This window comes from Emys orbicularis, chromosome 4 (genome assembly GCF_028017835.1).
Source record: "Emys orbicularis isolate rEmyOrb1 chromosome 4, rEmyOrb1.hap1, whole genome shotgun sequence".
NCBI lineage: Eukaryota > Metazoa > Chordata > Testudines > Emydidae > Emys > Emys orbicularis.
Genome location: NC_088686.1, coordinates 13,547,971 through 13,573,306, shown reverse-complemented (window position 1 = coordinate 13,573,306; position 25,336 = coordinate 13,547,971). Strand labels below are relative to the sequence as shown.

Here is a 25,336-nt window from a genome sequence, read left to right as displayed (position 1 = left end):
TCTTTCACAAACAGCAATACACTAAGCTTCACAAGGAAGAGGTGCCAAGGACCTAGAGTTGTTACTAGTTGGAGCAGGGCTATGATGCTCTAACTCCACCTTGAAACACCGTTGGAGCTAAGCATGTTTCTGCTCCCACATGGGACAGGGCCTTAGTTTCCAGATTCTTCATTCCCTGAGTAGTAGCCCCCTTTTTGCAGATTTCACATTTTTGTAGCATTTCAACAGCAGAAGCAAAAGTGGTGCCCTGAATCTTGCTTTCAGCTTTGTTGGGGGGGGGAGGTCAGTATTCCTTCCCCTCCCTCAAGATTCAGTGCATTTCTCAGGAAATCTGCTTGGTACACAGGGAAGGGTATACATTGGTGAGAAGACGTTAGGGTGACCAGATATCCCGATTTTATAGGGAGAGTCCCAATTTTTGGGTCTTTTTCTTATATAGGCTCCTATTACCCCCCACCCCCGTCTCGATTTTTCACATTTGCTGTCTGGTCACCCTAGAAGAGGTATAAGGAGTTGGGTCTATAATCCATAATTAACTTTACCACTGGGAGTGGGGGGAGGAAGAGGGAGATTGTAAATGGGGAGGAATTGTTGGAGGAAGATTTGGCCATGAGTGGCCTGGTTTGCTGGTAGTAGTACACAGGTCTGTCGCATCTTACGCGCATTTAACATGCGCAATTTCAGCTTTACGCAGTCGGCAAAAGCAAAAACAAAAAAAAAGAGAAAAATAACCATTTTAATACTGTACCTGTAGTGCGGGCGATTCCGCCCACCATTACACTCCATGTAATTTTGACTAGACGCGATTTTCGCTTTACGCGCTGACTGCGGAACGTAACCCCAGCGTAAGATGCGACAGAGCTGTATTGAACTGCACTGTTCCACTTTAGTTATGTTTGGAACAGAACTCAGATCTCCTGAGTCCCAGTCCTGTGCTTTGGCCAAATGACCATTCATGCCTGCCCTGGCCCTTATTGATGCTGCTGTCCAGCTGTGTTTACTGCCTTATGTACTATTACTGTTCAACACGGTCACTTGAAAGCAACATTACCACATAGCTGAGGTCCGAAATCTGGGTTCCGTAACAAAAATGATTTTGCAGAAAACAGTATGTCCCCGGAAATATAGTCAGAGATGGGGCTTGAGATCTGTCCCCACCAATTTCACAACATTCCTTTGAGAGATCAGAGACTCCAATGTAAGAGCCCTGTGGATGCGGATCAGAAAGTTCTGCTGATCCATGTAGGTTCCACTGTCCAAGCAGAGTGATGTGCCAGAAGCAGCTGAAATGCTCTACTAATGGCAAAAAAGTACTATTGATGTTCAATAACCCTTTACCCTGTATTAGTCAGTGGTGTGTTACCACTAACAGGGAGCACAATTATTTCAAATTTGGTGACAATATATACCTCCAGACCAGTGGCACCGCTATGGGCACCCGCATGGCCCCACAATATGCCAACATCTTTATGGCTGACCTGGAACAACGCTTCCTCAGCTCTCGTCCACTCACGCCCCTTCTCTACCTACGCTACATTGATGACATCTTCATCATCTGGACCCATGGGAAGGAGACCCTGGAAGAATTCCACCATGATTTCAACAGCTTCCACCCCACCATCAACCTCAGCCTGGACCAATCTACACGGGAGGTCCACTTCCTGGACACCACAGTACAAATAAGCAATGGCCACGTTAACACCACCCTATACCGAAAACCCACCGACCGCTATGCCTACCTTCATGCCTCCAGCTTCCACCCCGGACACACCACACGATCCATCGTTTACAGCCAAGCACTGAGGTACAACCGCATCTGCTCCAACCCCTCAGACAGAGACCAACACCTACAAGATCTTCACCAAGCATTCTCAAAACTACGATACCCACACAAGGAAATAAAGGAACAAATCAACAGAGCCAGACGTGTACCCAGAAGCCTCCTGCTACAAGACAGGCCCAAAAAAGACACCAACAGAACTCCACTGGCCATCACCTACAGCCCTCAGCTTAAACCTCTCCAACGCATCATCAGTGATCTACAACCCATCCTGGACAATGACCCCTCACTTTCACAGACCTTGGGAGGCAGGCCTGTCCTCGCCCACAGACAACCTGCCAACCTTAAGCATATTCTCACCAGCAACCACGCACCGCACCATAACAACTCTAACTCAGGAACCAACCCATGCAACAAACCTCGATGCCAACTCTGCCCACATATCTACACCAGCAGCACTATCACAGGACCTAACCAGATCAGCTACAACATCACCGGCTCATTCACCTGCACGTCCACCAATGTTATATATGCCATCATGTGCCAGCAATGCCCCTCTGCTATGTACATTGGCCAAACTGGACAGTCACTACGCAAGAGGATAAATGGACACAAGTCAGATATCAGGAATGGCAATATACAAAAACCTGTAGGAGAACACTTTAACCTCCCTGGCCACACAATAGCAGATGTTAAGGTAGCCATCTTACAGCAAAAAAACTTCAGGACCAGACTCCAAAGAGAAACTGCTGAGCTCCAGTTCATTTGCAAATTTGACACCATCAGATCAGGATTAAACAAAGACTGTGAATGGCTATCCAACTACAGAAGCAGTTTCTCCTCCCTTGGTGTTCACACCTCTACTGCTAGCAGAGCACCTCACCCTCCCTGATTGAACTAACCTTGTTATCTCCACACTGATTTATACCTGCCTCTGGAGATTTCCATTACTTGCATCTGAAGAAGTGAGGTTCTTACCCACGAAAGCTTATGCTCCCAATACTTCTGTTAGTCTTAAAGGTGCCACAGGACCCTCTGTTGCTTTTTACAGATTCAGACTAACACGGCTACCCCTCTGATACTTAACAGGGATTTGTGTTCTTAAAATCTTGATAGAATCCCTCTAAATATTGCTGAGTATTTTGAAATATTTTAAGATGAATACATATATATTCAGTGTTCTCAACATCGTTCTGCGTGCAGGGGTGTGTGTACACACACACGCACACAGCGAGAGCACATGCACACAATGTTGAGAACACAATTTAATTGAAATATGCAAAGGATGCACCATGCTAGGTCATGGGTGATCATTTATACCCCCAGGCACTTCTGAGAGTCACAGGTTACAGATCCTTTCCCGAAGGGTGTGTAACACCACTCCTTTCCTGACCTCCCGCCAACGCTGCTTATTTAAATGTCTTTTGCCAGCCCCTCCCCAGCCTTTGGCTTTACTATGACAAATTCCTCATTCACCTAAAGTTTGGCTTTGATGAATTCCTGACCCTCTCTCTCACTCACTCTCTAAAAGCGCCTTTTGATTCCAGCTAGAACTATACACATTTCAACGCTCACCAGTACCCATCTACTCAGGCGGAGCCGTTTTCCTGTGATGTTCTTCCAGGAGGTACATTTCTATGCCAAAGACTTGGCAGCAACGGTTGTTCAGAAGTGCTGGAGAACGTGTTTTGCTGGTCATGTCTCCCAGCCTCTATGAGGTCTGGTGCTGGGAGGTATTTAGAGCCTTATAAAGCACAGAGCATGGACCAAAGATGTTTAACTTTCATTACTATCGGCTGCTCTCCCAATCAGTCCATTGGCATTAGTTACAGACCAACAGCTGCCCAAAAAAGGTGGTTTTGTCCCTCCTGAGCCCTCCTCTCCAGTGCATTTGAAATATTCCTTACATACTGGCCCTATAGCCATCATACCATGCACCTATTTGAGGCTTCATCCAGCTGTGCTGTCAGCTGAGACAAATAACCCTCTGCCTTGTAATAGTCTCGTACCTAATCTACCTGTGGATTAACTGGCTCAGGCTGATGGCTAGGAGGACAAAGACACAATCTACCCACTAGCTCTCTAGTTCTTGCTTCCCTTCCATTTCTTGTTCCTCTCTCACCTTCCACCATGCCAGGAACCCTTTTGCAGGCGATTCTACAAATTCAAGAATGGAACCCAACTGCACCTTCGTCAAACTCAAAGCAAGGGGGAAAGAATCACTCTTAGTGACCGGTTTGCAAAATACACTCTCGCTGTGTTTCCTTCTCTTCGGGAACTCTCGACATCTGCCCTGTTCTAATCTGGCGGTGATCTCTACCTTGATTAGCATCCGGAAGAAATTAAGCTCCTTACAGAAGGTGTACGTTTATCTGCTGAATCCATTTGTTCCCTGCAAAGTCCCTCTGCCCCTGCAACTAGCAGAACTCCCACTGATCATTCTGGCCAACTGACTAGGCAGAGTTCACTATTCTTAGCACTACAAATTCTCCTGCAGTCCCATCTCTTTTGGCAGCTCTCAGTCTCTGTTGACCCTCATACCATGTTAAAAATCTCAATCTCTTGCCCATCCATGGCCCCAATTCAGGAAAGCAGGTGTCTATCCTTATGTACTCAAGTTATTTGCTGAATCAGTCCCATAAGGCTTATAACAAATTGAAATTAAAAGCTGAGACTTGTTTGCAGTGTCATTTTTTGTTTAATACTCAAACTTCACCCTGGGCTTGCTAAAAAAAAAAAAAAAGGAACGAGCTCCACACATGGCTGATGTGGTTAAAACTAAATCTTTTTGGCTTGAGACAGACATGAATTTTCAACCCACTATGTAGAAGTGAAGCATTTGCTCTTAGAAGCGATCCAAAAACATGACTGCATTGTAACCACATCTGTGTGTTATTTTTAACCATTCCCAATAATTTCTTTTGTGATCCATCTTCATTAGGTGCCTGTGCTTATGCTGTAAAGCATGCTGTCAGGTGTGTATGCGGTGTGAACAGATCTGTATCAGGCAGCTAACCAACATTTAAATGCAAAACACAGGCATGCACAGGGGGAGTGTAAACCGACTGAGCTGAGCTGACAAGTTAAAATGGGATTAGTGTGAAATAATGATAAAATGTATATTCTGAGATCCCATCTGACATGGGGTGATTGAATCTGTGCAACACACACACCAGACCATTACCTGCTGTCTCTGGTAAGCAGAGAATGTTCTTTCAAGGTCTTCGAGATCAAGGATTTTAAACACTTTTGCATCATCTATATCAGTCCACACGGTGCCTGCCAGCTTGTTCTGAAACACACCAACATTATTAGATGCTAAGTTTCTTTATCACGGCGAAATCGGCTGTTTCACACACTGCTGGCATGTGGCGCATCACGCGGCGCCCTCAGTTATACGAGTAGGCCGCACAGGCGCATCTGGGACGCATCCCTCGTCCCAGATACCTGCACAAAGGTCAAGTGATGGAGCGAGACACTTTTTTCCTTTCTAGGAAAACAATCTTTTAATGGTCTGATCCATGGTCTCTTTATAGAGAAGAAAGTGGCACGTTAAACAGCAAGTGAGAATGCAGGGCTTACCTCAGGCAGCTTAGACCAGTTGAAGGATTTGAGGGCATTCGTCGGCTGCGGGATGTTTTTCTTTTTGAGGGCCGAGCCCAGCGGTGCTCCAGGAGGCGGGGTTATCCCGCCTAGGGGAGGGGGGCCAGGTGGAGGGGGTGGGCCACCAGGAGGTGGGGGTGGTGGAGGGAGGATTCCACCAGGTAGAGGGGGCGGAGGAGGGGGAAGAAGGGCTCCTGGAGCCTGAGAAGGTAAAGGTCCACCAGGTGCTCCAGGTGGCAACGGGGGCCCTCCTGGAACGGTAGCACAGATTGCCCTCTGAAAGAGAGAGAACGAGCGCAGTTACAAAAGGGGGCTACGGTCAATCATTTTAAGCCCTTATGCACATTAACCTAGACCAGATGCTGATTACAGAGGGCTCCGTTAGCTAAGATGGACGTCAAGGGCTGACACATTCTTAAAGAATCAGGAAACCAGTTTAGGATGTCCTGCACTTCCCGGCAAAGGTCCAGGACAGGGTATTGGGATAGCTGCCATCCTGGAAGACACTGGAGATTGAACAGGGGACCTCCGGGAAGGCATGAGTCTCTACAGCTTGAGCTGAAGAGCCAGGTTCCATTGCTGTGTGTTGTAACCAGCTCACATCCTCAGAGTGTTGGGGTGGCCAAGGGATTACATACCTCCTCTAGAAGCTCGCCTTGAGCACCAGAGGCCCCTAGCAGTTTGAATCCCCAAAGGGCCCCTATTTACATCCACCTACTTGACGGACACCTGGGATTGAATCAGGGACTTTCACAGCTAAAAGCACGGGTCTACAGCTTCAGCTAAGGAGCTAGGCCAGTAACTGGCAGCTGTAATAGATTCACATCCTTTTAAACTCGCAGTTGACCCAAAATGGGTTTCTATGTCAAAGAGCATCTAACAAGCCCACCTGGGAGACAACCAAGGAACAAGGCAATAGCCATCAACCTAACAAGGCTATTTCCATGGTTAGTTTAAAGCTGTCCCTTCCCTAGCCAACTACAACTCTGATTTCTTGCAAACATAGTTGAGCCTTTCCCACACTCAAGAAAGTTTCGTACCCAGAATTCTTCATCTGCATTCTCTGTTTACTGCAGTGAGAGAGAATCTGGAATTGCACCATAAATGGGAAGCCTGCAGCATGCCCTTACCCTGTTCAGCTCATGGAGCTGTGCTGTGAGGTCTGCCACCTGTTGCTTGATGTGCTTGTGCTCGGTAGACTCTTTTTCGAGTTTCTCTTTCATCTTACTTAAGGTCTGCATCATCTCCTCTTTCTCCTGAGTCTTGGCATCGCACTCTCGCTCCTTCTTTTCCAATTTCTGCTGGAGCTCATTGTGTTCTAGCCCCCCAACCCCCAAAAAATTCCATGAAGTCACTTTTAACTATACGTTCTTCCTGATGGCAAACTACACACATGCACGCGCACACGCATAAAATCCTTGATTTCTAAAGAAAAAGTAAAGCTAATAACAAGGAAAAGGAAAGATTGTTGAGTCCACAGGACAAACTAGGACCATTTACTTCCCCCCTCACGCAAAGGGCATTAACCCCTTCTCAAACACGATGTCCAGGACTAGCCACTGCATTTAGTGTGACTCTAAGACAGATCATACATAGCAACAAGGAGTTCGCCAATGCACTTTTCTTTTTAAGTTACACACAAACAGGGTGAAATCCTGAGCCTATTTAAGTCAATGGCAAAACTCCCATTGATTTCAATAGTGCCAGAATTTTATCCTTAGTATTTCTGAGAACAGTAGCTTTGGAGCGGTCATATGTCATGGACTCTCTCAACCGTTGATGTGGATATCAACACTGATATTTCAGGCTTTTGTGCCTGATACTGTAGTCTGGGCTGCCCTGCCTTAACTAAGACCCCAATTCAGCAAAGCACTTAACTTTAGCCACCTAAACCCATTAAAGTCAACGGGACTTAGGCACATGCTTAAGTGCTTTGCTGAATTAAGATAAGCCTCCCTCCTAGGCCCAGGTGTCCCACTGTTACCCATCTTATTAATTTTGCTGTAAACATCTAATCCACAATGTAGCAAGAACTAGTTCTTCTGCTCACAAGACCAGGCTTTGGAGTAGCCCAAGTTCAAGCGAGGGTTAAACAACTGTGCATAACTGAATGGGAGGCAGTGAGCACTGACTGATAGAGCTGAGGTCCCAGGGCAGTACAATAGTATGGTTGGGCCCGGAAAGTCAGGGACCTACGTTGCTGTACCAAGGGAGATAAAGAGCAGGCTTGCTCTCGGCTAGCAGAGCATTTAAAATTGATTTAATGTACATGCCACATTAGAATATGAGACTCAGGATTTTTCCACTGAAACATTTTCCCTCACAGAAAAACAGCGTTTCAACCAAAACTAAAAATTCTTCAGAAAATTCGTATTATTATTATTTATTTTTTTTTGACAAAAAAGTTGAAAAACATTGGGTTTCAGTTTTTCATAATAAAACCAATACATTTTTACTGGAAACAGACTTTCTTCCTCAAAATTTCCTGTAAAAAATAAATTGGCATTTTTTGACCATCTCTAGCCATAGGCACTATGGATATAGGATAGTTTTCACCTAGTTAGATGCACAACTCCTATAGATAAAAATCAGTAAAGATTTCAGTCTGGGTGTGTAAGTGTGTATATACACGCACACACTTTATCTTAAAGTATGTATGTATGTATGTATGTATGTAAGTATTAGATTTAATTTTTTTTTTGGTCATTCACCTTTTCGCATTTTTTCTGCTTGCTCTTTCCACTGTTTAACTTCATTTTCATTAACTAACCTAAAAAGAATAGAAAAGTAAGTTTAGGAAATAATCTAACAGAGAAAATAATACAAGAAGCAATAAATGAGATTAAAGTTGGGTGTAGATTGCAAAATAGCATTTGCAAATACTTGTTGAATGCAAATCCCAAACTGACTTCATTGGTGTTGAGAACCTCTTCTATTTGTTTTCATGAACATTCACACTGGCAAGTTTTTGTTGCCAAGTCTTCAAGATGGCCATGCAAAAGCTCTGTGGGTTTTGGAGTTACTCAATCAGGAGGCAGAAATGACCTCAACTTAGGTGGCCAATCACCGTACAAATCAAATTATGAATAAGGAATACAGGAAAGAATAGCTATGGAAAATAGTTCATGGGCAATCCATAGGCTGAGCTCGGTTCATAGGCACATTTTATTGAGTAAGTTCAAACAAACAAATTCCTAAACACCAAAGTCTACCATAGAGAATTCACAAACGGGAAGAGGGAATATATTAAATATGATTCCCCGCAAATGGTTCACCCTGCTCTACTTCAGATGTTCAAGAACAGAAGGCTGAAAAGCAAAGTCCACTTTCAAGTTATTAAATACTAAGCTGTTTAAAGGAAAACTGAGAGCAGATTGTTAAAGCTGCCTTGAGTATGTGAATTAACCCGATAGCTTTAACAGATCACAGCCATGTCAAAACACAGCATTAGGACAACTACTTGTCCTTTGAGCATACGGTTCCCAAAGGAGGGCATGCACTTACATCCGGACGACGTTTTTAATATTAAAGTTTTCCAAGGGAGTGGAGTCGGGGTCCTGCCCTTTGTCATTCTGTATGACTATTTGCTGTACAATCCTATCAAGCAGTAGCCAGTACTGGACCGTATTGCCACTTCTTTTAACTAAAAAGAGAAAGGGAATAAGTAGTAGCGGGAGGGAAAGAAACAAAAAAGGAAGAGGTTTTGGAAACTGCTTTTCCACAGCATCAAACAGAACCACACAAGTATGCATTTGTAAAAATAAACGTTTATTTGTGGTGTGTCTAGAGGCCCCAACTGAGATCAGGCTGCTGCTGTTAGGCATTATAAGGTGCCCAGAGTTTTTGACACAGAGAGCTTAAAATCTAAGGGTAGGTCCACACTTGTGTCGGTGTGCAGAGTACAGACACTGCACACCCAACTAGCACGGATATAAATAGCAGTGTAGACAGTCAGGCACTGCTTAGGTGAGTGGAGACATGCCTGACTCTTACGGTATGTGTCCGCCCTACATTGCTCTGTACACATCCAAGCAGTGCCTCCAATGACTACTCTGCTATTTTTAGCAGTGTCGTGTCCCATTGTGGGAGCCTTTCCTGCTGCAGTGAAAGGCTCTCGCAATGGGGAAAGGCTCTGGCAGTTCCCTCCTGCCTCCCCCTACCAGAACCTTTCCAGGGCGCATGTAGCTACACACTGCAGTGTGGATGCAGCCTGCCTTTTGCTGTGGCGTGTAGCTACACTGGCCCCTATACATCACCACAAGTGTAAACAAGGCCTCACCAGAGAAGACAGACAGGGAAAGTGACTTGGCCAAGATCACACAGTAGGTCAGTGGCAGATCTGGGACTAGAAGCCAGGTCTCCCAATTCCCAATCTAATGCTCTGCCCACTACAGCAGTCTGCCTCTCCCCATGCTAGCTTTAGTTTGCTGCCAAAAATTAAGAAATTAAAAAGGTATCCACATTGTATTATGCATTGTGTACAGTAATTGTTCTACTTCAGCTCCAGGAGAAATCAGAGATTTTCTGGCAGGGCTGAAATACGAAGCCACATGCAACATCAATTCCTCATGCCCTCCGGAAGGGCTGTAAATGGATGTGTCTACTCACAAGGCATTTGGAGACAGTGATGAAGGATAGACATAAAGTGCGGATACGCTTCTGTGTGAGTCAGCCTCTTCCTTGTCAGTTCAAACATCTGAGTGGCACTCTTCGTGTCTATGTGAACCTGTGGAACAAATTGAACTCAAAGGTAAAAATAAAAAACATGGACCAAGTGTTGCTACTTAGCATTTTAACAGCTCTCCCAACGGCAGGTCAACAAGCCAAAGAGAACCTGATCCAACTATCTCAGTGCTAGAGCACTGCATGAAAGACCAGGGACATAATCTAGAAAATAAATTAATAAAATAAAATAATATGAAATGTGTAGGGCACGATCTACCCTAGGATCAGTCTATTTAGGTACTTATATGGGTCAAAGTATTTCAGTGCCTCAAACACCCCTGGCTAGGTAAGAAAGCATTATCATTCCAAGTTGTATTATGGAAGAAGAAACCAGGGCAGATTAAATGACTTGCTGAAGGTTGCACCGGGAGCCTGTAACTGAGCTAGGAACTGAATCCTGGTCTCCCGAATCTCATCCCATTGCACTAGCTGCCTCTTCCATACCAGAGTACTTTCCAAACATCAGTCAATCCTATAACCTGCAAACCTCTCTGATGCGAGTATTATCCCCATTTTACAGAGAGACACAGAGGCAGAAAAGGGATAAGTGGCTTGCCCAACATCAATACAGAATTCAGGCTCCCTCCCCACCCATCTCCCAATTTTAACCAAAACAATATGCTGATTTCAAACAAACATCAAAAATTGCAGCAATAGGCAGCATACATACTAGTTCAAATCTTTTGGCAAATTCCAGTTCATCTTCATTTCTAAGCATTTCAAAAAAATCTAAATGCCTGGTGGGGAAGAAAAACAGACAATTTGGAAAACAGATATTTAAAACAGCACTTCTAAGATAGAGAAGAGTAATCAACTGATTTGAAGGGTTTCAAAATCAATAATTAGCAATGATTTTCTAGAGAATACCAGCGACATCTACAAATGTATAGGATGGTTAAACAGTAATAGCAAAATGTCAGTTATCAGAGTAAGGCCTGTCCGTATACACTCTAAAATGCTTAAGAACACCTTAGTCAGAGTATCATAGTAATGCTCTCTCTCTCCGACAGCCCTTTGGAAGAAGGAAAAATTATGCTCTGACAAACTAGGGGTGAAACTCCCAAGGTCTATAATGCCACTTAAAATTTAAAATTAGAGTGAAGATAGGCCCTGTGCCTGCCCTCTGCACAGGAGTGAATCTCGCTCTAGATGGCTGATAAGTGTAAGCTTTCAATGTACATAACAACAGGCCAGGTACTGAGTAAACCCCCATTAACTTCAGTGCGGGTTAGGCAGACTTTTGCCAAATGTTATACTACATGGATTCTGCTTAGAGCCAAAGAATCTAGAAACATGTGGATGTCACTCTGAGCACCAGCGAGGGAGTCCTTAAAAAGAGGAAGCTGGCACACAAGAAAAGGATGAATACAGCAAATGAGCTGCAAGTTATTGAATAGTTTTCCTCACCTGTCTAACGTTGAATTTTCATGCTCCCTTAGTTTATCAATGACTGGTTGAATTCCTAGCATTAGAAATTCATATCTAAGGTGGAGTCTGAAATCCAGACTTTCCTGAAAAGAAAAGGCAAAGGGTGAACATTGCAGGATGTGGCTCTACCGAAACTCTATTTAAAAGAGCCCCCCAAAGAGCCACACACAACTTACCACTCCAGCCCCTTGGCTCAGGACTGCGTTAATGAAGGACATGATGGCTGTCTTTAGATTCACTTCGTCTCGATACCTTCCCGTGCTTTTATCCAAGTCATTAATCAGCGTCTGCCAATCAGACGACAGATATGCCACAGGGTGAAAAAATGTGCCGCAGAAACAACAAACCACAAAGATTTGAATGACTCGTTTGTGGGCTCCCAGAAACCGGATGAGCCCCCCACACTTCTGATAATGGCAACCCATTTACAGGGTTTAAATGGCTAGAGACACACTTCTACAGCTGTATTGTGCTGCTTAACATTCCCTGCCTTGACATATACTGCGAATGTCAAATTGTTACATCATATCTTCCAGGGGTGTTACAGTCCTGGAGCTTTAAGATTCCAGTTGCTCTGCAAAGGCAAGTTAGTTTGTTTTATTTCCTTATAAACCAGTAACTCTGTTATTCAATGGAATTCAGCTTGCAGGACAGCGGGGATTTTCAGGCTCCAAGACTACATCCATCCTCTACCAGGTAAAACAAGGAGATGCAGGGGAGAGCCACAGTTCCAATTCCCTGGTTTTCTGCTCAGCCCTGGCTCATACCAGAGCAGCTCAGGGGCTACTCTAACTTGCACTGTCTGGCAATGGTCCCCAAAGAGCTATCCCCTGGCTGGCGTGCATTGTGCCCTGGCCTCACCCACTCTGCATGTGCTCCCTGAGAAGGAGGTGCAGGAGGTATCTCTGAGCAGCTAGGGGCTTGCATCCGGTTTCCAATCAGGTAGCATAAAGGGAACAGAGCAGGGCAGGGCAGAGAACCTTCCCCTCTCAAACTTTGCGTAAACCCGAGTACAGGAGTTTATGAAGCATGAGGAGAAAACGAAGACCATGTACCTGAAAGCGAGTCCTTTCGCTGGCGTATTTCTGGTAATGCAGCATGGCCTCCAATACCTTTTTGTGACCCCCAGGAACCAGGCACACAGCGCCCATGATTTCCAGCACTGCCACCTTTGTCTTTATGTTCTCGGTGCTCAGACTCTGAGCAATTACATTAATACTCTCTGGATGGGCCAGGACATGAGCCCGTCCTTGAGAGTTGTTCATTAGTGCTTTTATACACCCAATGAGAGAGGTATGTATTCGAGACTCCGAGGTCTCATAGTCCATGCTCTTCAGAAAGTTCAGAATACACGTCAAGCCATCCAAGTCGATAAATCTGGTTACAAACCTGTCACAAAGAAGAGCACGTTAAAAGCAATGGAAAGAATCCCTTGATCTACACATTAGACTGTATTGCATTTGTTAACTCACTCAGCTGATGCCATGTATGGCAGGTACATTCTCTCCTGGCAGAAGGCACGTGCTGAGTGGATGAACACCCAAAGAGCATGATGTTGATTCCAGTGTATGGTAACAGACAACGGCAGATGAGGTGGACGCCCAGCCATAAAAGGGTTAATCATAATCTGAGGGCTTGTCTAGATGGCAAATTAGTGCCTGGCAAGCTGGGGGGTAAATCTACAACACACACTAGTTTGCCATGCACTAACTGCCCTTTGGATCCTGCTATAGCGCAATAAAAGTGCCCGTGTGCGCTTTGATCCACTCTTGTTTCAAAGCGGAGCAGATCAAAGCGCACCAGGGAACGTTCAGCATGTGGTAGCAGAGTCCACACGGCCAGTTAGTGCGTGGCACACTAGTGTGCTGCAGATTTATACCCCAGCTTGCCTCACACCAGCTCGCAGTCTCCGCAACCCCTCAGGGGAAGGTCATTTGATACTCCCAGGCCTCCTCGCTCTCCAGCTGAGGCCGGTGGCAAAAGTAACTCTCCTTTCAGTGGAAGAAAGGGCAGCCCCAAAGGGTAAACATTTTTAAAGCCCCTACATCCCATTGACTTTCAATGGGGGGTTCAGGCTCCTAAAGCACTTGGGCACCTTTGAAAAGTTTTGCCCAAAATCAGAGGCTGGGATTTTCAAGGCACCTAAGGAAATGAAGTACATAAATCCCCTTGGATTTCAGTGGGAGTTGGATGCCTAATACCTTAGTCCCCTTTGGTGATGCATCCAGCGCTGTTTGTTTCACAACCTATTTTTTCACTGTGAAGTGGAAATACTTTATGGAGCCACACAGCACTTTTCATACTCAGAGGGACACCCCACGAAGTAGATATTGAAGTTGGTTGAAAACTTTCCAACAAAACAGTCTTCTGCCAGAAAATACTGATTCAATGAAATCTAAAGGGTTAGCGGGCATGGGTTAATTTCAGCAAAATTTCATTTAGAAAGAAAAAAAAATCAATAGGAAGCATTTCAATTTTTTCCCCCAAAATAACTTTCAGGGTTTTTCTTATACTTTAGCAAAATATAAAATGAGTCAAAACCAAAACAAAAGGTTTTGATTGACGCAAAACAATTCTCCCCCCCCCCCCCCCCCCCCAAATTTTCAAGGGAAATTTGAATTTTCAGAGTGCCATTCCAATCTGGAGTGAAAGCAAATTTCAAAAGCACAGAATTTCCTACGAAATGGGAATTCTGGTTCCCACACAGTCCTAGTAGAGATCATCATGCCCCATCTTCCAGACGAGGAGACTGAAGGAGAGCTGGTAGTCCCACAAAGTAGCTAAGGTCTGAGCTGAGACTGCAGTTCCAAGTCTCATGTTCAGCACTGACTATGCCTCTCATCTATCAAGAATATAAACAGATATTTCTATTTTAAGATTCCTGTGTTGGACTGTGGTGGAGATGGGAGTGAGCATCACCCTAAGCAATTGGGCATTTTTACTGGATGGACCAACTGCAGCTGCCAGTGTTGGAAAACAGTGGCACCAAAGCAAGGAAAGAGAAAAGAATTGCCTCATTGGTTTTGTCCTCAGTGCCGTCTTCAAACTCTCTATTGTTTTATTTCTCTCCTCCTCATCTTCTTTTTCCAAAGCTATCAGCGATTTTCTCTGTAAATGGAGAAAGGCAGATTTATACAACAGGGTTCGGCTCTCTGTCAGCAGCGTAAATACATAATTACAGTAAGGGGCACTGCAATAGCAAAACGAACATTTGTTGTACTATGCAACTTCTATCAAACTGGTCACTGAGCAGATGTATCTAGTAATTGTCAAACTGTGTGTACAGTAATATTCTAGGAGGAAATATTTATTTGCAGTAGGAATAAGAGTCCCAGTCACAGACCAGAGCCCCATTGTACCAGGTGCTCTACAGACACAGAACAGAAAGACAGCTCCTGCCCCAAAGAGCTCAGATTTTCGGTCTGTTTAGTAGCCAGGAAGAACTTCATTCCAAACTCGGCAATTTAACATAACGGGCAGTGAATCTTATATCTAAAACTAGTTCCTAATTTGCATTATGGTAGCACTTTGAGGCCCCAGCGGAGATCACAGTCCCTTCGTACAATGCACATTGTAAGAATCTGCCCTTGCTATAAAGAGGCCACACTCTGTTGAGGCATGGGTCAACTTGTAGGTTTAAACAGTGCAAATGGTGGATTCTCTGTAACTTGAATGCTTTAAATCGTTATTTGAGGACTTCAGCGTAACAGCCAGAGGTTAGGGGTCTATTCCAGGAGTGGGTGGGTGAAGTTCTGTGGCCTGCAATGTGCAGGAGGTCAGACTAAATGATTGTGAAGGTCCCTTCTGACCTTATAGACTTTAAGTCTAATCTAAGGGTAGGTCTGCACTTGGAGCTGGAAGTGTAATTTCCAATTTGAGGAGACATACCCGCACCAGCTCTGATTGAATGAGCATGCTGAAAACAGAAGTGTAGCCATGGCAGTGCAAGCCGCAGGAGGGGCTAGCCGTCCTGAGTAGGATCCTGGGTTGCTAGGCCTGTACTTGGGCGGCTGATCCCTCCTGCCGCTCACACCACTGCAGTGACGCTTCTATCATTAGCATGCTAGTTTGATCCGAACAAGCGCAGGTTATATCTTCTCCAGCTGGGAATGACCCCTCCAGCACAAAGCCCAGATGTACCCTGAACAGACCAGACTAAAGATGGGAGTGGCAGCAGAGACCCCAGAGAGGGGAAGTGCCACACAGCAGGCTAGAGGCAGAACCAGGAATTGGACCCAGATCTGAAGAGTCCCGTTCCCTCCCCATTGGAGCGCTCTGCCTCTCCTGCTATGGATAAAGGCCAATCCATTTCACCACTGGAGCTTCAGCTGCAGTTCCTGGATCATGAGATAAGGGGTGGATGTTATGCTGTATACTCGATGGGCTCCGTTTACAACACAGCTGTCTCTAGATTAAAAGTTCAAGCCAGTCCTTCACAGGGTAAGCATGAGGGACGTGCATAAAGGCTATCACTCTACACTACCCTGTCAGCAGATCTGAATGGACCACAGGACTCTGTAGCAGAGTTTGTGTCTGAGTGGAATTCCCTTAAATATCTGGAGCTGACACACCCTTAATTTCAGGTGCTCCGCATTCATGTTGGGTCCAAAAAAGAAGAAAAGCCCTACTAAATACTCATGGAAATAATCCCCCAGTCGTAAGTGGCCCACCTTGGATTAAAGAGATGCTGTGTATATGTCTATATGCTATTTAGCTTTAATTTTGCTTGTGTGAAGCTTAGCAGTTGTGAAAATTGCCAGGCTGATAACCTTGTGATGGTCTTATCTATGAGCGCAGGCACAGCTAGAGGCATCGCTACCGGCAGGCTTCCCCCACCAGCTCTGTCATGGAGCCTCAAATCTGGACTGGAACAGGCCACTTCTATCAGCACAGGCGAGTGAGTAGTTCAGTCTCAACAGCCAATTCAAGCCCTGGCCTCTGCTGAGGTTGCCAACAAGGGGGCAATCAATCAATCAGTGTAGCTCATGGTTGGGCTTGGGGCACGTGAATGCCAGTCCACCGGGAACTGGGCTGAGATTACCAAACTCACTCCATATAAACCACTCAACAGCTGCTATTTTTCTGTCTGTCCCAGATCCTGCTGGTCCCACTGAGGCAAGGAACCCTGACTGGGAAGCCAGTCCGGACTTTCCAGCCGAGGTGGCCAGATCCCAGCCATCTAGCTGGCTTACCGCTTCCCAGATAGATATTCATGCCTTGACCCTCAGCAAGCCTCTGACTTCAGGGGGGGGATCACCCCCATTTAATAGCTAAGGAAACTGAAGTAGAGAGGGGCTAGGACCCTGATCCTCAGGCATTCAGGCACCCAACTCACACTGGTTTAAACAGGAGCTAGGGGCCTAAATACTTTTGAGGATTTGGGCCCAAATGACTTGCACAATGGCCACAGCCAGAAAGAGAAGCCAAGTCTCCTGACTCCTGGTCCTATGCTCTAACCACTAGAAGACGCTGCCCTCCTTTATCTCTCTCTGTAAAATAGTAACTCCTTCTGCTTTACTGGGGGACAGGAAAGTGGGTGACCATGGTACTGCCAAACCCAGCCAAAAAAAACGAGTCAGACCCCCCCAAAATCATGAGGGGTTTTTGTTGGTTTTTTTTTTTTTTTTTTTAAATCAAACACTGGATGTCCCACCCCACGATCTGGTTTTTCAGCCTGTAGAGTTCCCGTTTTCGAGCTTTTCTCCTCAAGCAGGAAGGCCAGACATTTACTTTTTAAAATTAAAAAGCTTATCACATAAAAGTCACAGAACGTCAGGAACTGGGGCATTAAGACAGACACTAAATATCACAAGACTCACGATAAAAATCATGAGTGGATAACACCAGGAAGGAGTATGCGAGTTTGAACATAACAAGCCTGAGCCTGCATATATACATACACACACACACACACACACACACACACACACACACACAAATATGGAGATATACTTATCTCATAGAACTGGAAGGGACCTTGAAAGGTCATCGAGTCCAGTCCCCTGCCTTCACAGCAGGACCAAGTACCATCCCTGAAAGATTTTTGCCCCAGATCCCTAAATGGCCCCCTCAAGGATTGAACTCACAACCCTCAGTTTAGCAGGCCCTAAGCTATCCCTCCCCACACACACAAAATGGGTTTTAAACACATGTGTTAAATTTAGCTAGTCTCTCTCTTGCACATGTTACTGTTAACAGTGAGTATTATGGACTTATACATCAGGGATGCCCACAAAGGCATCAGCTTGGTCCAGCACATTACTCATCAGCTTGTTCCCTCATTGGACCCCTAGATTTTGTTTCAAAACAGAGGGAAATGGAGACCAGTGAGACTCCAAGCAAAGGTGAACAAAAAAAAAAAAAAGAGGAGGTTGGTTTTTTTTAAAATGGTTATTGCTTCCGCTCAAGCTGCCTGCTGGTTGGTGATGCAATTGGACAGCTGTCACCGCCGTGTTACAAGGGAGGAAGCTGCCCTGCAGAAATGTCTGATGGATGATGTCACCGCTCCATGAGAGCAATCCACTGTAAAATTCAACTGAAATCCAGTGGGGTACATTTAATCTCCTCCAGCACAGCTGAAGTGTTTTATATACACCAGGACAATGAATAGTTGAGGCATTTATGACCCCATAACCCAGTGCCCACATCTGAGGAACACCAATATGCCGTTTATCCACACTAGGCTTACCGTACCGTGGGAAAATTGCAAACACACAGGCAAAAGGACTAGAGCATCTCTGACTGGTAGCAAGTAGGCAAATGCCTGTATTTGTTCCTTTCAGCAAAGGGAGAAGGGGCTTTTCATCCAGGGGAGACGGTGGCTTGCAGAATTCTCATTTACACAAGGAAAGGGGGGGAAAAGGGTCACATATTGATGAGAGCAGCCCTGGCCTACTTGGAGTAGCTCTGAAACCTCCCACTGGTCAGCCAGGCTGTCACAAAACAGGGCTCATCAAAGACTCCTTCAGACATAGCAAGAGGGACACCTTAGATACCACCTTAATGTAGCTTTAAGAAAGCCCATCCAGAGAGGGGTCTCTCTCTCTGATCTAGGAAGGTGTACTCAGCCATTACCCTGCTCCCATTCGAGTCAATGGGAAAACTCCCATGATTACAACAGAAGCAGAGTTGGACCCACACTGAGCAATTATGAAGACTTATTTTTCAACATTTCTGAGGACGCTCATGAAGCTGGAGGGGAGGAAATGCTGCTGCAGCAGGGAGTTTGTGTGTTACATAATCAGTAGATATTGCTACAACTCAAGGCCCTGTGTGCTTTGCAGCAAGCTCAAGTCCAGGGAAAGGCTTCCAGTTTTGATGTGATGAGCTAATGCTGAATTCTGAAGCAGGTTCACTTGGGGGGGGGGAAACCGCCAAAATCCAGACTTTTGGGAAGATTAATACAGCCAGTGCATTGTCCCATTTCAACGGACCACAGGTGTTTGAACTGACAGTACATAGTTGTGCTAGAGAAGCGCCAAGCAGAAGCCAGAATGTTAGACAACAGGGCAGGGCACATGTTCGGAATGTATGGGAAGCAGTGGAGACTTTTACCAGTACATAAGGGTTACAGCTTTTTCCCTCTTCCCTGTGTGAGCATGTACATAGTTAACCTGACCTCTCACTTCACCGCAGCAAGCCTCGACAGCAGCATCTGCTCCACTGTATCCAACAGCAATGGAACAACATGTTAGCTGAATGACCAGTGCATGCCGTCCTCTGGGTTATCATTAGGTTCCAGAGTCAACACACCATAGAGATGAATGGAGCAGTTTGTGCAGCTCAGACCTATTTGCAAACTCATACAGACCACCCAGTGCTGATTCACACTTGGAATGTTTGCTCTGCAACTGTCAGGTCTAGAAGAAACTAAATGAAAGTTTAGGGTCCAATCAGCAGGTTGGTCCTTGGGAGACAGCAGCTTTCCAAGGGGCAGAAATAAAAATACAATACAATACAATCACAGTATCTTGTAACAAAACACCCCCGATGATCTCCGCAGACAGATCGATATGCACCATGCTGCCTGGGCAGGACTAGGAGTACTGTAATTCTTTAAGCATTTAGGAGAACATTAACCCAGATGCCCAGGGAGCCTGTACAAGAATCACATCAGTCTTCCACTGTCCCTGCACAGAAGGGCAGGGGAACGCAAGAGGATGCTGCAGCATAGTGGTAGGTCGTTTTAGAGGAGGATCTGCACTCACAATGATCCAGTGGGCTCAGACCCTGTGACTGTGCAGGGACCATGGAGGAGTCACAAGACAGCCCTGCAGGGGATTGGGGGTGGGGGGGAAGACTGAGCTCCCCACACAAGCCTGATGACACAGACTGTGGTGGAGATGGGAGTGAGCGTCACCCTTAGCCACTGGGTATTTTTACAGGATGGACTAACTGCAGCTGCCTCTACCCGGCATTCACTCCTGCCGGCATCACTAGGTAAGACGCTGGACTGCCCCAAAAGCAGGGTATGTGTAGATACTGTGTCTCTTCTCTTTGATCAAGGGCCTCTTGTTAGAGCCGTTACAGTGACTAGAAACAAATATTCTGTACACACAGCACACATATGTGGCACTGCTCCATTGCAGTTGCTTGGACAGCTGGGGGCATCCGAATGGACTGTTGCTTCAACAGACGCTTCCTCCATTGTAATCACTACAGACCCAGCTCTGCCATCCTTCCAGGAGGTAAACATTGCACTCTGAGCTGCCCCTTGGATCAGTGGTGCTACTCGCACGGGGAGGCAGCACTTGAGGTGAGTGTGGGTGGCAGAATCGGGCCCTCGCTGATTGTAACTGTCTCTGACATGCGTCTTTGCCTATGGTACCACAGGGCAGCGAGTGGCTCTTCATGAAAGCTGCCTGGGAGGCTTGCCTCATGGCCTGGACAACAGAGCAGAGGTGAAGCCAAAGAGGGAAAGACAAGTTCAGGGCTTCAAGATGCCAATAAAAGCAAAAAGCTACGTTCGCCCCTTTCTTCAGGCATGCCCCTTTAATGATGTGTCCGCACTGCCAGGAGATCAAAGGCACTGCAGAGCTCCCGAAGTGCTGAAAAGCTTTGATCACAAAAACTCAGCTCCTACACAAGGCTACTCCCAGCCCAGCCAGCTCCCCCGCCCCCTTCTCTGAGCACATGCACGAAGATCTTCCCAAACTGCACCCCAAGTTTCTCTTCACCTTCTCCAGCCCACCTGTTTCCCTACCTCTCCAGCTTCCCCCAATCTGGGCTAGCCTATTTTCCCCCATGCTCCTCCATTTGCCTCTCTCTACCCATGGTATTGCTAAGGCTCTAATGCTGTGGTACTGAGCGCCTGGCCCATGGCTACATACCAAGTCTGATGATTTTCATTCATTCTGAGTTACTGGAGCTGAGACTGATCTTATCAACACTCCCGTAACTAAACAGCAACTGACCAGAAGAAAATATATTGCCTCTGAGCTGACACCAAACATGGGGAGTTTCAGCTCAAAAAAAAAGTTTTTGATGAGAAAACACCAGGATTATAATGGAAGCCTGGATGTAAAGTTAACTAGGGCCTTTTAACTAGGGCCTTGTCTACACTAAAGGGAAGTGTGGATCTAAGCTACACAATTTGAGTTACGTGAATAGTGTAACTCAAATCGACGTAGCTTAGATCGACTTATCGCGGGGTCCTCACTATGCGACGTCGACTCCCCTTACTCTTCTCAGGAGAGCAATCGGCGGTCGATTTAGCGGGTCTTCACTAGAGCCGCTAAATCGACCACCGACGCATCAATCGCCGCAGCATCGATCCTCTGGTAAGTGTAGACAAGCCCTAGAGCTTTCGATGTCATTATGCAGCAAAAGCTACAACACTGAGACATGTAGGATTTCAAAGGGTGTCAAATCAAGCCCTTCACTACTAATTGTCTTGAACATTTTGAATTCGTTAAGATCTTTGCTTCTGCCATTCATACTAATTTTCAGCTGAAGTGATTTGCTGAGCAGCGTGCAATTAAGTGTTGGCTCTCAGGATAGTCTAACTGCTTACCCACTTATAGCGGCAATCAGTGCTTGAAGAAAGATTTTGATATTTGAAGAGAGATGGAAAAAAGGCAAAAGACTTTAAAATGCCAAGCAACTGTGGTTTGAAAAGCAGCTATTAAAGCAAGTGCACTACGGTCTCCCAAAGCGTTCTTGCTTGATCTGTGTCTTTCAGCTTGCAAGTTCTCATAGCACAAATACAGACATGGTCCTTGCCAAGTGACTGTAACAATAATCGTTTTGTATCCAGAAATACACGCCTGCCTGCACGCACATCAGAGAGATGCAGTTATGGTGTATGCATAGAATGCTTAGTTGCATCACAATGCAAAGTCCATAGCCCTTGAAAAATGTTTCCACCCATAGTCTCCAGGATTCACATATCAAGAAGCCCACAGTGTAATACAGTGTTCCTGTCAGGGCCAAACACCACAGGAGGTGTCAGTAACAAGATTAGCAGGGATCCAGATTTGTTGCAAATAGTAGATACTGAAGAGACACTGGGGCTGGAATTTTCAAAGGAAAACAAAGGAGTCTGGCATCCAGCTCCCACTGGAATTCACTCAGGTTCTTTTGAAAAATGCAGCAGAACTGCACAGCAGCACTGTTCATCTTCAGTCTAGTTATTGTAGCTGACTCACAGCTCGGCCTGATACGACAGCAGCTGCAAAATGGGAACAACTGGCTAGGCAGTAGTACTGCTGAAAAGGATCTGGGGGTTGGAGTGGATCACAAATTGAATAGGAGACAACGTGAGGCAGTTGCGAAAAAGGCTAAAATCATTCTGGGGTGAATTAACAGGAGTGTCATATGTAAGAGAAGGGAGCTAACTGTTCCGCTCTACTTGGCAATTGTGAGGTTTCAGCAGGAGTATTGTGTCCACTTCTGGGTGCTACACGTTAGGAAAGATGCGGATACACTGGAAAGAGTCCAGAGGAGAGCAACAAAAACGATATAAGGTTTAGAAAACCCGATTTATGACAAAAGGTTTAAAAAACACAACTGGGCATGTTTAGCTGTGAGAAAAGACGACTGAGGGGAGACCTGATAGTCTTCAAATAAGTTAAGAGCTGTTATAAAGAGGTTGGCGATCAATTGTTCTCCGTGTCCACTGAACATAGAACAAGTAGTAATGGGCTTAATCTGCAGCAAAGGAGATTTAGATTAGGAAATCTAACTATAAAGGGTAGCTAAACTCTGGAATAAGCTTCCAAGAGAGGCTGTGGAATTCCGATCGTTGGAGGTTTAGAAGAACAGGTTGGACAAACACCTGTCAGGGATGGTGTAAGTTTACTTGGTCCTGCCTCAGCACCCCTGGGGGCAGGACCTGATATCTTGAGGTCCCTTCCAGCCTTACACTTCTATGAGTAACCTGACATAATGGTGAACGCGAGTCAAACTGCACGTTACGCATCCTGCCATGACATGTCAGCTACTTACTCTGTGTGCATGTGTGCACATACATATACCTTATGTAAAACACACACCGGAGACAGTAAGTTTATTGAGAGGGAAAGAAGGCAGAATTTAGCATGGATTTGAGGGCAGTAATATTCTGAAGTGTAACAGTTGATTACATCATAACTACATTGTTAAAGAACACTTTTGTTTATTTTACATATGCCAGAAAAATAATTGGAAAAATACTTACAGCAGCCATTGAATTTAGCTGATCAATGTAAAACTCAGGCCAGCTAGTGGCTCCTTTATTTTCTTCCTGGTCCTGAAAACAAAAAGAAACTCATCAGGAGAAACAAGGTTTACTTTCCCCATCCTTTTACAATAGCCATGTATGAAGATTGAACACACGGCACACAATAATTCCATTAGACCAGTCTAAGTTTGATTTCGATCAGACTAGATGACCAGGATGGTCCATTCTGGCCTTAAAGTCTATGAGATTTCCTACATTCTGAGCCCGCCATCCCAAGCATTCTCATCTAGGTACATTATTTGGCCTTTTTAACCAAAAGCTCTATGGGACAACGTCTTTATATGCAATCTGCGTTACAATGTCGGTTTTTAACTAAACACTTCCCGATTTAACCGTGGCAATTTTCCGGTTCCGGTTCCAAGGTCCTTAGAGAACAACTTTGAAACTCTAAACCCAGATCTCCCAGTACTGGCACTTTAAAATTTCCTCCGTTGAAAGTTTTTGACTGCGTAGCTTTGTTGAATGCAGTGAGGCTGAGTTTGACGTAGTTTGCTACAATTGACATCGAGTAAATAAACTGGATATAAACCATATTTCACTGTTTTAGGAAGTGGCCATCACTTACCAAAACTCAAAATGAGCCATTAGACACGTCACCATAGAAACAAGACTCTCAACCTGGGGGGTTAGGATTTCTCCACAGATATTAGAGGCAATGACAATTCAAACTACACTCGTCAAAAGCCCTTGAAATTTTTTCACACCACAGTCCCATACTCCATCAGTTGCAAGTGGTCATCCTCAGATGTGCAGCAGGCACCTTAGTCTCCTGGTGTGGAGGATGGTGTAAGGGGCACTCCAGGTTTAGCTGGAAGTAACGAGCGTGTAGAAAAAGGCTCATAACATTCCTCATTTAAACAACTGCTGACTCCTGCCTTTGGGTTCAGTCTTGAGGGGCTGAAAACCATTGAGCTACCCTGCATGATTTAGAGTCCAGCTCTCTAGGCTGGAGATTACAACATGCTGCTGGGTGGAATACACCAGATAGCTTTTCAGGCTCTCCTGTGTCCTTGTACATGAGTCACTTGGAAGAGATCAAATTTACATTGGTGACATGGCATAGCAAGGAAGCATGCGAGGCAGGAAAATAAAGCTGTTTACAGGCTCAGTAACGTTCTCACGCTACCAGTTTCTCAATGACAGACACTTCCAGATTTGTTTTCTCTTTCGAGATCTGCAAAACACTCTCCACACATCTGAAAGTTCACTCTTGACTCTTAAAGCAACAATCTGGATAGTCTCCTGTTATAGAAAGTTATACGGCAGGAGGAGGCATAGGGCACACGCGCAGGCCAAACAGACGCTGCTAACTGAAAATCTCCGATCAAGGGCTCGAGAGACACATGCATACCTGAAGTGCAGCCACAGGGACACTACTAGAAGAACAACCTGTTATCACAGTATTTGCAACACACCAGATTCCATGGCACCAGTCCCTTATAGCAACAGGGTTATGCTGACTAACTGACACAAGGCTAGACAAAGCACATATTCCTGGGAATAGTTATAGCAATGTTCCTAACACAAAAACCCAGGTTTTGCTATCATTAGGCTGTGGCTCGGAATTACAAAAGCAATTCAAGCTGTGGCTCTCTAAAGTTTTGTTGACTCATCCTGGTACACCCAGTTACTACAACACACATAAGGCCAATCCCCAGGTAATCAACCCCACTTTGGCTGCCGGCAGAGATTTGAACCCAAGACCTCTCACATTCAAAGCACGAGGCTCTAGCACTTGTGCTAAAACAATAGCCCTTGTAGCTGGCAGGGGCGATATATTTGTTATCCTCTTATGTGGGCCTGCCACTAGAGGGGGACAAAAACCCATATTGTCTTCCTACAAGAGCCTCCCCCAGCCCACACACATCCATCCTTGAAAATATCAGGGATGTATCGCTCACTGATGTGGGACTGCAAAGATAACATTTCATGTGGGGCTGGCTTCAGAAATGCTTGGTTTCCCCTGCCAAGACAGAACTACTGTTCAATTCTATAGGCGGTTTCCCACATAGCCAGCCAGATTTAAAGGGACAAAATTAGTATTTTTGCTCCAAGGCTTAAATCTGGATGCTACTTTAAAA

General features: G+C 45.4%; 1 protein-coding gene across 1 annotated transcript in view; it reads right to left on the bottom strand.

Moving 5' to 3' along the window:
• Window positions 1-25,336, bottom strand: part of DAAM1 (dishevelled associated activator of morphogenesis 1) — a 181,486-nt gene that overhangs the window by 34,565 nt on the left and 121,585 nt on the right. Inside the window, exons 4-15 of the mRNA XM_065403022.1 lie at window positions 23,193-23,264; window positions 14,550-14,644; window positions 12,592-12,925; window positions 11,713-11,823; window positions 11,516-11,619; window positions 10,779-10,845; window positions 9,992-10,109; window positions 8,888-9,026; window positions 8,095-8,153; window positions 6,514-6,701; window positions 5,363-5,659; window positions 4,965-5,072 (exon numbers count right to left, since the gene is read on the bottom strand). Coding sequence (XP_065259094.1) covers window positions 4,965-5,072; window positions 5,363-5,659; window positions 6,514-6,701; window positions 8,095-8,153; window positions 8,888-9,026; window positions 9,992-10,109; window positions 10,779-10,845; window positions 11,516-11,619; window positions 11,713-11,823; window positions 12,592-12,925; window positions 14,550-14,644; window positions 23,193-23,264 — 1,692 coding nt within the window. The remainder of the gene's footprint in view (window positions 1-4,964; window positions 5,073-5,362; window positions 5,660-6,513; window positions 6,702-8,094; window positions 8,154-8,887; window positions 9,027-9,991; window positions 10,110-10,778; window positions 10,846-11,515; window positions 11,620-11,712; window positions 11,824-12,591; window positions 12,926-14,549; window positions 14,645-23,192; window positions 23,265-25,336) is intronic.